This window comes from Marmota flaviventris, chromosome 2 (genome assembly GCF_047511675.1).
Source record: "Marmota flaviventris isolate mMarFla1 chromosome 2, mMarFla1.hap1, whole genome shotgun sequence".
In the NCBI taxonomy this organism is placed as follows: Eukaryota; Metazoa; Chordata; class Mammalia; order Rodentia; family Sciuridae; genus Marmota; species Marmota flaviventris.
This window is the reverse complement of record NC_092499.1, coordinates 150,801,651-150,812,650: the sequence shown is the minus strand read 5'-3', so window position 1 is coordinate 150,812,650 and position 11,000 is coordinate 150,801,651. Positions and strand designations below refer to the sequence as shown.

Sequence of the window (11,000 nt, the reverse complement as noted above, 5' to 3'; positions counted from 1 at the left end):
GTTTCTTTTTTTCTTTGTAGATAGACACAATACCTTTATTTGATTTATTTATTTTTTATGTGGTGCAGAAGATTGAACCCAGCACCTCACGCTTGCTACGCAAATGCTTTGCCATTAATCGACAACCCTAGCCCCTGAATATTGTTTCTGCCCAACAGGTGTGGCCTTCTCCTCTAGCACTAGCCAGTTTGTGTTAGGGCCTTGGGTCTTTCCCATGGGCAGTGTTCAGTGAGCAACCAGGCTGTGACACAAGGGACCTGTATTCTGCAGTGTGGGCAGCTCTGGAGTGATTTCCCAGGGAACTGCCCCATCTTGGTCAGGGGAGAGAAAGTATATCTGGTGCAAAAAAAGGGAAGGCCAATGGCGTGGGACATAGATCCTCAGGTTCCAAGGGGCCCTTGTGAACGTGAATATGGCTTGTCCGGGTTGGGCCTCCCACCACGCCTCCTGTTCTCCCACCTCCATTAGAGTGACTCATGCCTGCAGAAAGGATGAATCATGTGGGTTATGAAACCCAAGGACTCCTAAAAGGGAGACTGGAAAGGCCCTCAGGTAGCCATCTCTACAGATCCTGCCCTCTCCCTACCCTCTCTTGCCCCTGGTACACCACCTCTACCTGCCAAGCCACAGACTCAAGCAAGTGAATTATGCATAGCACTATAACCAAAGAGACTGCTCCTGGAATCTGAGCATTAGATAAGCAGTTTCTTTCCCACCTCAAGGCCTTCTCTACCTTTTTTGATTTTGTTTTGTTTCCCCTCCTGTATTAATCAGGCTGAAGGTTTGCATTCTGTGTGGAGTCAGTTGGGACCAACAGGTCCTGGGAGGAATAAGAGATCTTGCAGCCATCCTCACCTCTCATCATTACTTGTTCTTAGTGTGAACACTTCCATAATTCTCCAGGGTTCTCCAAATAATTACCTACTGGATATCAGGCTGCTCCAGGCAGGAGGTTGAGGATGATTCAACTCACTTTCTCACTGACTAGTCCCAGCTCAATGGGTGCTTTTTAAGAGTATACACAATCTAGGGACTACCTTCCACGTGGTGGCAGGCCCTGGGCTCATACAAAGCAAATATTTATCACAGCTGATTGCATGGCAAGAGCCGATGCCATCCTCAAAACAGCCATATGGAGTAGAAACCACAGTTACCACTATTTTGCAGATGGAGTGCCTACTCATCAAGGACAATAACTTGCCCAAGATCACACAGATGCTCCCTGGTCAGTCTGGAGATTCATCAGAACAGTCTGCCTCTCTAGGTGAGTTCTATAAACTAGTTGAATGCAGCTAATAGGCCTATGCCTTTGCCCAATTCAATGTGCCCCTTCAATCAGGCCGGGTCCTGGGACACCTCAGTGCTTTCGGGGAAGCCTTTTTCGTAGGATCCTGCACACCGGCAGGCAAGCCCACTCTCCGGTGGTCAGGTGGGCAAGGCTGCCTGGCCTAGGGGAACCACAGCCAGGTGAGTTCTGCCTCCCGGTACGCGATCCCTGGGAAGGCATCAGCGGAAACTCCTTGGGGAATGGGGAACTCACCTGAGATGTCCCAAAGACCTTACTGGCTCGCAGCAGAACTCGCGGGGACAAGGCTTCCGCTCAGGGCAGACCTGTGTGCTTAGAGCCCCAAAAGTCTGCGGAGAAGTTCCCCCGGTGGGGGGCGTTTCGGGCCTCCTCTGCGCCCAGCCCCGGGACTGGACGCAGGCTCCGGCGCCCGGCCGAACGAGCGAGGGCCCAGGGGCGCCACCGGGCCGCGCGGGCGGGAACGCGCCGCGGCCGCCTCCTCCTCCCTCGCTCCCGCCCGCGGCGGCGGCGGCGGCGGCGGCGCTTCCCCGGCGCGGAGCGGCTTTAAAAGGCGGCACCCCACCCCCCGGCGCACTCGCCGCTCGGGCGCCGCGCGAGCCTGCCGCTGCCATGCCTCCGCGCGCGCCGCCTGCGCCCGGGCCCCGGCCGCCGCCCAGGGCCACCGCCACCGCCGCCGCCGCGGGCGCAGGGGGCGCAGGGGGCGCAAGGAGAGCCGACGGACCAGGGCTCCGGCCGCTCGCACTGCGCCCCTGGCGCTGGCTGCTGCTGCTCGCGCTGCCCGCCGCCTGCTCCGCGCCGCCGCCGCCGCGTCCCGTCTACACCAACCACTGGGCAGTGCAAGTGCTGGGCGGCCCGGCCGCCGCGGACCGCGTGGCCGCCGCGCACGGCTACCTCAACTTGGGCCAGGTGAGTGCGGCCAGCCCAGCGCGTCGAAAACTTTCCCGGCGGCCGGCGGGCACGCGCGAAGGGGCGCCTCTGTCGCCTGCCCGGCCCGTGGCGCCGCGTGGGAAGGCGTCCGGGACGGCTTGGCCGGCTTGTTTGGGAGGGTGGTGGGGGCGTCCCGCCGGGAGTCGCCCGGGAGTGCGGCGCGTGGGACACCCTGCGGAGAGGACCAGGTGGCTCGGGTAAGCTGCCCGTGCAATCCGGCAGAGCTGGACGCGGGTTCCCTGGCAGTGCCGCCCAGCTCTGGCGCTCGGGAGTGTCGCCTCGGAAGCGGGCCCGGCACGGACACCTGCCCGTCAGAGCAGCACTAGGGAGCTCTCTGGAGCGTCGCACTCTGCTCACCCGCGCTGTCTTCATTGCCCACCCAGCCAGCCCTTTATGGCCTTCCAGTCCCAGTTCCTCCGCTCGGACCTCCTGCCCTCGACGGGCGGCGCGGGACTCTGGGCCTGGTGCTCGCGCTCCGGAGGCCAGTCGCTCAGTAGGTGTCATGCGCGTGGCCGGGCGTCCCTCGGGGACTCGCTTTCCCTGTATCCGCAAGCTCTGGGAGGCAGGGTGTCCTGGTACCTGCGCGGGAGCCAAGTCTCTTTCAGGAAGATTTCCCGGGCAGTGTAAGACCCAGTAGCATAGCCCGGGGGTTGGAGGCGGGGCTGGGGGCTGCGGGTCAAACCTTTCTAAGCCCAGAGGGTTGTTTTGTTTTTGCTATCTGCCTGCATTCTAGCTGTGTGACCTTAGGGAAGTCATTTCCCTGACTTGAGCATACGCTTAGGGATGGTGACAGTGCACACTGAATGCAGGTACTGGAACTAACCAATGTTGTTTGGAAGACCCAGTGTTTGGAAGTAACGTTGTTCAGAGAGGCAGAAGCACCCCTGCCCTCAGCCTCAAGCTATCCCTATCTTCATTTAGTAAGAAAGGCTGAGCCTTGGGCAGGAAGGCTGCATAGCTCCTCAGGACTCTCAAGGCAGTCCCCCTTTTTACTGTTGTAACCCCACAAAAGGCTGATGGAGTGGGCTGATCCGAATTTATGGCCCGTGGAGGACCTCAGCAGGCTGAAGTGTGCAGTCCCACCAGGGGACCGCTCAGTGCAGTTAACAAATATAGGAACTACACACTCAAGATGAGCAAGTGAAGTGACAAGGAAGCACTGCCTCATAACTCCAACTTGGTGCCAGGCGGTGTTAAATTTAGTTTCATCATTAACCATGACAGAAACCAGCAAAGTGTGGTGCAACCCTGATCTAACATTTCTCCCTCATCCCAAGTTGGGTGTTGATACTGCTAGTGTGGAGTATAAGACCTCTTGGAAGGGTAGATTCTGCCTTTTCAAGTTAACTTCACAAGGTGGTTCAGAGTTTTATCTGAAAAAACATACTCACATCTTTTGTATGTCTTTAAAAAAAATTTTTTTTTTGGCCCCTCAGGTCTCCTCAAATAGCCTGTGATGTAAGATTTTGCTTTGGGTAGCACTGTCTGTTTCTTTCTATAGCTTTCACATCTCCCTGGCTGATTGTCCAGGCTGTAGAAGGCACTCCTCCTGTTTGCTTAAGGGCTCTGGGTGCTCCTGCCACACTCTGCTGCTCTGCCCAGGTGGCCTAGCAATTTGTCTTCAGCTACAAGTGACTCTTAAACTGCATGGTAAATTACAAAGTGCTTGGATTTTGGGTTCCCATAATTAAAAGAGAAGAGGGGAGCTGAAGTTGAACTATAACTTCTTGGATATTGCAAGAGACAGGAAGAGAGGTGCAGTCAACCCTCCCTTGAAATTTCTGTCCCCAGAAATAAAACTGTCCAGCCCCTCCCTGATCATGCAAGGCCTTGGAATCAACTGTTAGATTAAGTTGCTTTCTCATAAAGTCTGCTCTCTTGATTTTGCCTGTGGGTGAGAAGGGTCCCCCCCTGCATGTAACCCTGTACTCAGAACATTCCAAGGTGTCTCTGAGGGTTTCCCCAGCTCTGCTCAGTGCAGTCAAGGTGGACTCTTACAGTCTGGTCACTCAGCTTGGTAGGCAGGCATGGTGTTGGTGGGGTCACTGGGACATTCACAAACTGAAAGATTACTTTGTTGGAGATAGGAACTGTCTCAAAGGCCTGGGCATGATTACTCAAGGGAGGCCTATTACTCTTTATTCCCAAACTGGCTTTCTGTCCCCACCTCTAAGTGCACTGCTAATGTGGAAAAGGCCTGGAGCTTTCCAACCTCTACCCACTCAATGAGAACTCTTTAAAAAGCTTATTGCCTTTTTTCAACCAGGAGAATTTGTGACTCATAAATAAGATGTAGATGTTATTACCTTTGATTTATAGATGAGTAAATGGGGGTAAAGCAAGGGAGGGAAGCTGTTTGTGTTCACATGGTAAGCCTGTGTCACCTCTGACAATTGCACTCCCTGCTCTTTTTTCTCTTGCTGTATTCTTTGGTCTGAGATCTCCTTTGTGTGACTTTCCAAATCCTTGATGAGCAATTAGCATTATGCTCTGTACCTGCCTGAATCACAGCACTGGTTTCCCCTCTATCATTGTGGCTGTGCTCTGAGTTCTTGCTTGACTATTTTACACAACTGATAATCTGACTCAGTTTATCTAACATGGTCCAAAGGTAATTTAGACCAGTGGTTATTCACTTTTTTTTTGAATCATAGATCTTTTTCAGAGTCTGATACAGTCTCTGGATCTTTCCCATTAAAAAATGCATCGTGGAGCTGGGGTTGTGGCTCAGTGGTAGAGAGCTGGCCTAGCATGTGAGAGGCCCTGGGTTCTATCCTTTAGCACCACATAAAAAATAAATAAAATAAAAGTATGAAGTCCAACCGCAACTAAAAAATAAATATTAAAAAATATGCATCACTCAGAAATAAGGCAAGCTAGCTACTCTTTGCCCCCTCTAGCCAACATTCCATATAATGCCAAAAAATAGGGTGGGGAGGAAAAAAAAACAGGAATAAAAATTTGGAAGAGTCAAATGTCATTATTGACAGATCACATAACTAAACTACTTGGATAATCCAAAGAAATATAAAGATTAACTATTAGAACTAAAAGGAAAGTTGAGTGTGCTGCTAGATCAACACGAGCTACCTGTATAACAGCAACTTTTATCTGAGAAGATAAAACAAATTGTAATTAATTTTAGTATAAAAGCTATAAGATACTTATGAATAAATCTAAAATAAAAGGAGACTTATGGAGAAATCTTAATTAAAAAAGAAATCTTTAAGCTTTAATGTTGCTAGTGATAGAACCCAGAGCCTTGTGCATGCAAGGCATGCACTCTACCACTCAGCTACATTCCCAGCCCCTGAAAATTACAAAACATTTAAAGGAAAGATTAAGGGTAAAAAAAGAGATGCATTATGTTCATGTATGGAAGGATTAAATATCATAGTTACTCCTAAATTAATCTGTTAATTCAGTGTAATTCTGTTTAAGACCCAACTGGATTACATGTGGAATATGAAATCCACCGAGGAACTTTAGAATTCATATGGAAACATGAGGTCTAAGAGTATCTCAAACAAGTATGAGAAAGAAGAGCAAGAAGGGAAGCTCTGGCAATCCTAGCAGTTCAGCACTGGCCCAGTGATTGTCCAGCCCCTTAGTGGAATGGACTCAACCAAGCATGTAGGGGAACCTGTATATGTGAGCAGAAGTATTACAAAGGGATGGGAAAACATGGACCACTTATTTAATGGTGCTGGGAGAACCAACTCTCCACATGGAGAAACAATTGGATTCTCACCTCACACTCCACAACAGTAAATTCCAGATAGTGTTAAAAGGCCTGAAAGAAGCTAATACAAAAAGGAAGGGATTGATACATTAAAATAAAAATTCTATATAAATAAGGACATCCTAACAATTAAAAACCAGTCATAGACCAGGAAAAGTATTATAACAAACCAATTAGTGCATAAGGTATTTTAAAAATTATAAGTCAGTGTGGAAAAGAGAAATGTCAGGTAAAGTGTGGAAGTATAAGAAGAGAGAATTCAAAAGAGGTGATCCAAATGGCCAATAAGCAGAAAAGATGCTCAGCCTCACTGGGAGTTACGGCAGCACAACAGCTTAAGGCAATAACGAGATACTATTTCACATCTATCAGATTGGCAAACATGTAAAGGCATTAGCATCAAGAGTTGGCAAGAATGTAGAGCAACGAGAACTTTCAGTTGCTGCTGGTGGAATTAGTATAAGTACTGAGGAGAGCATTTTGGCTTCTATGGCAAGGCTGCATTGTGCCTGTAAGTCCTCATCTAAGCTCATACTGGACAGACTCTTGCACACATGCATAGGGAGCCTGATATAGGAATGTGCTTTCAGGAATTTCTTAAGAAGAGAAAAACAACCTAAATACACACCAGCCGAAGAATGGAGAAATAAAAGTCACACCATGGAACACTATACAGTGGTTATAGATGAATAAACCAAGATATATATCTGTCGGGTTTCTGTTCACGACTAAAAGGCTCAGGGGTCATTCCAGGTGAACTGGGCTAATTGGGCTGCACGAAATAACCACAAAGAGATACAAATACCTTTTTCTTTGGGGTCACTGTGACGGCTCCTCTGATCTTAAGGGTCCGCAGGAAGAGAGAGAGAGAGAGCGCACCGGCTGACCCCTTTTATTGGGGAGAAGCTATTCAATGAGGCAAGGGGTCAGGTTTCAGGGGACTGAGTCTATCTTCATGATGTCCACTGTCAGCAGATTGACTGACATGTAGGTAGGCCACACACAAGGGCACAGTAAGAGAAGGGGACACACACAAGGCACTTCCATGAAACATTCTATCCTAAACAGGGCAAAGGGTTATATTACAAAGAACAGGTGAGCATAGCTCCACCCATGGGGCTGTAGGAAGTCACGCCCAGGCATAAAGACACAGTCACTGGAACACTAGAAGAGCGGGGCAGTCTAGCAGCATGGGTGCCTGATGCCACATCGCTCAGCAGGGGAGTTAACTCAGTCACTCGCGAGGTTTGTCTCCCACATATATCTACATGGATAAATTTCAGAAAGAATGTTGAGTTAAAAAAGGAAGTTGCAGATGTACTATGTAATGGTATTTATGCAAACTTTAAAAAATCCACAAAACAATAGTGTAATATTTATGGATGCTAACAGATGTAGTAAAAGTTTAGAAGCATGGGTTGCAAGGATACCCATCAACTTGTAGTTGGTAGTAGCCTCTGAGAAAAGAAAGAGGGAAAAGAAGCTGGGGGAAAAGATGTCAAAATTGACCTGCATTGTTCTCATTCATGATATACACGTGCATTCCCTCCATGTCCTTGGGTTTCTTGTTCCTGGCCTTAACCAACCCTGGATTGAAAGTGTATGGGGGGGAAAAATGCATCTGAACTAAAGATGTACAGACTTTTTGTCTTATCTTTGTTTCCTATGCAATAAGGTATAACAACTACTTGCATAGCATTTACATTATTTTGGGATTATATGTCCTCTAGAGATGGTTTTAAAGTATGTACAAGGATGTGTGTAGCAATTACTATATCATTTTATATAAAGGATTTGAACATCTGTGGATTTTGTTATCTGAGGGAATCCTGGAGCCAGTCCCCTATGAATATTAAGGTACAGTGCATGCAAATATGCATATACAAAATTGCATTTAGACATTCTATACTTTCTTCATATCAGAAAACATTACATATGAGAATTAATACATGTGCATACACACATGCTTATATATGTACACATACATGTATTGACATGTACATTACACACATACACACCTATATACAAATAAAATGTCGAAAGTGTAAAAAAATGTACATTATACATATATGCCATGGTGTTCCTGGACCACTTGAATCACATCTGTAGATGCACAGGTGCCTTTGGACCCAGATTGAGCATTCCCTGCTTTCGGCCTCTCAGCCTGGGCTGATCTGCTTATCAAGGAATGGTGACCTGGAGAAACAGAACGCCTGGCTGCAGATCATGTGGCTTTTTGGACAGAGCTGCACCCAGGACCCAGGAACCGTGGCTCCCAGCTCTTGTCCTTCCCTTCTATCAGATTCCCTTCTCTTTTGACTCATCTCTTGGCTGGGGGGAGGGGTGTCATTCCAACCCATGTGCATAGTTGCCTTTGACATTGATGACTCTGAGAAAAGTTAAGTTGTTTATGTAAAGAGAGCAAGATACTCTCTACACCCTGAATCACAGCACTCAGCATCTGCAACTTTGGGAAGTGATGCTTATCTGAAGGGTGACACTTAGACACCCTACTTCCCCTTGGATTTTTGCTTTGCCCGGGGTATTGAGCTAATTTGTTGGTTCTGTGTCTGAACATAAAAAGGCAGGCTGGCTGCCAGGGCCCTAAAAGATCTAAGAGCCTTAAATGATTTTGAACTTGCCTTAAATAGTTTTCTTAAAATAGCTGCTGAGCAGTTTGTACCTGGCCCAGAATTTCAGGTGGACCTGTGGAATTCATTTGTCAGCGGAGGAAAATTGTCATGATGCGGACAGCTTGTTCTCACAATGAAAAACCAGCTGAGGCCTTAACCAGGTGTTAGAATAATGTCCAGAATGTGTTCCAGCGAGAGTGTCAGGGGCTTGATAGGGACAAGGGGAAGCCCAGAATAGCAGTCACCTGTGACTAATTCTTGAATGTTCTTGGTGTTATGTGCTCTGAGCCAAGAGCCATGTGCATGGCTGGCCTGGGAGAGGTCCTGGGTGTGAACTGGGGGACACAGACAAGATTATGATTTTGAAGCTGCTTGTGTCATACCCTCTCATTTGGCATTTTTACTCAGTTGGTCACATATTTAAGCAGACAGGATTTAATTGAGTGGACTGCCCTCCTGAGTCATTGGGACTAGGGTGGAGAGTGGTAATGAAAGCTGAACTAGGTGTAGTATGTGGAGCTAGGAAGGCCCCAGAAGGCAGTGTTTGTCCAAAGGCAGACCCAGAATTAAGCCTGAGCACATGTTCCAGCTGACTGGTCCTTGGAAAGGGGTTGAGTTTCTCTAGGTAAAAACCAAGGGAGCAAATCTGAAATACTGAGCTGTTCACAGGGTCAGTGAGACTGGACTCATCAAGACCCCTTTCTGCCCTTGCAGTTTGAGTGGCCACAGGTCCATAAGGCTGACAAGACTCTGTTCTCCAGTGTCCACCAACTCCCTGCCATCCTGGGAACATCCTGAGCTCTTTTCCACATAGATTTTTCCATCCAAAAAGTAATTCCATGAATCCTCTCCAGTCCAGTCCAGGCTGCAGATGCCTCTCCCCTCCTCCTTCAAGTACCCTGCACATAATGTGCTTCTGAGTACTTATCCTCAGTCCCTGTGTCACTCCTGGCTCACAGGATCTGTGTCTGGCCTTGGCACTGACCAGAAGCCCAGACGTGTGCTTGCCCAGCTGACGTTTCTCACGTAAGTGCTCTTACTCAGGGAGCCTGTACCAACCCTGCAGGGAGGTGTCACCAGACTATTTAATGGTAATGAGGCCTTAGGTCCAACTGGGTTCTGACAAGCTGGTGACTGATAGGCTCCAAACCCGCACCCTCCAACTTGTCTTCTACCTTCATCACCTTTGACAGATGGGTCTTTCTCCTGCTTCTGAGTGAAGGGCCAGCCATCCAACAACTGGAAGCCTTTCAGCTCCTACTGGAATGAACAAATGAATGACAAATGGACCCTATCAGCCAGTCTTTCTTCTTCCTTCCACCTGGCACACACATGCACAGGTGCACACACACACACACACACATACACACACAGTGCTGCACGTTATGCTAGCATTATTCTGTCTGGCTTCTTATCAGCACTGAAACGTACATCTCTCCAATTACATAGAAAACATAAACTCATGTAAGAAAATAGTTTTCTTAAGGGCCTCAGTTGTCCCTTAATATTTTTCAAGTTAACTCCTTCATTCCCAAATTGGGAAAAATCTTTTCATGTAGACATTAGTTGATGACTTGGGTTAATGCATTGGCAGCTTAAATAGTGCCATTGGTGGGAGAGTGAGTGCCCTTGCATTTTTCCTCGCTACCTTTTCCTCACTAACTTTACTGACTATTGAGAGTAAAAGAAGAAACATTTAAACCTTTCCTTATCTTTGTAAAAGTGGCACATGCTTCTGAAGTTATTAAATACTTCAGGAAACAAACTGAAAGAATTGAATATAGCAGGGTAACTGCATGGACCATTGTTCTGCATTAGTACCCATTAACTGTTAATTCGTGATTTTTTTTTTTTCTAACACTATCTTTGTACAGATTCTAACAAAATGTGACACCATTAGATACTTTAAAAAGCTCTTGGTATTCAGAATGTTCTATGTATTGAACAAGCTGTAACTCAGGAAAATAAACACCTTTCTCATTGTTTGCCAACCCCCGCCCCCCCCCCCCAAAAAAAAAAAAGAAAGAAAGAAAACATAAACTCAACCCATCTGGTCCTCCTAGAATGATGTCACACTCAGTTACTGAAAACACACATTATCAACCACACTGATTGCCCTTTACTGCAAACCTCCTTCTGTGTGGGTCCCTGTCTCCAGAGAGGGATCCCCTGACCTGGTGCTTGAGACAGAGGCCTGGAATCCATCATTACCTCCACCTGCTCCAGTCATCCCATCTGGCCTATGATTAAACCTGTCTTATCTATCATTCTCCTGGTTCTTGGGTCCCCTGCTTCTCTGTGCCGCTGTCCAGTGCAGGCTGGGTCCTTGTCTTACCTATTTCATTGCTGTGACTAATGGACCTCACCAGAACAATTTTAGGGGAGGAAATGT

General features: G+C 47.6%; 1 protein-coding gene across 3 annotated transcripts in view; it reads left to right on the top strand.

The window, feature by feature from the left end:
- Window positions 1–1,915: 1,915 nt before the first annotated feature.
- The window catches only part of Pcsk6 (proprotein convertase subtilisin/kexin type 6), a 192,126-nt gene continuing 183,041 nt past the window's right edge, over window positions 1,916–11,000 (top strand). For all 3 annotated transcript variants that reach the window (XM_027955269.3, XM_027955265.3, XM_071608670.1), the window contains exon 1: window positions 1,916–2,212. In XM_027955269.3, the coding sequence (XP_027811070.2) occupies window positions 1,916–2,212 (297 nt within the window). The remainder of the gene's footprint in view (window positions 2,213–11,000) is intronic.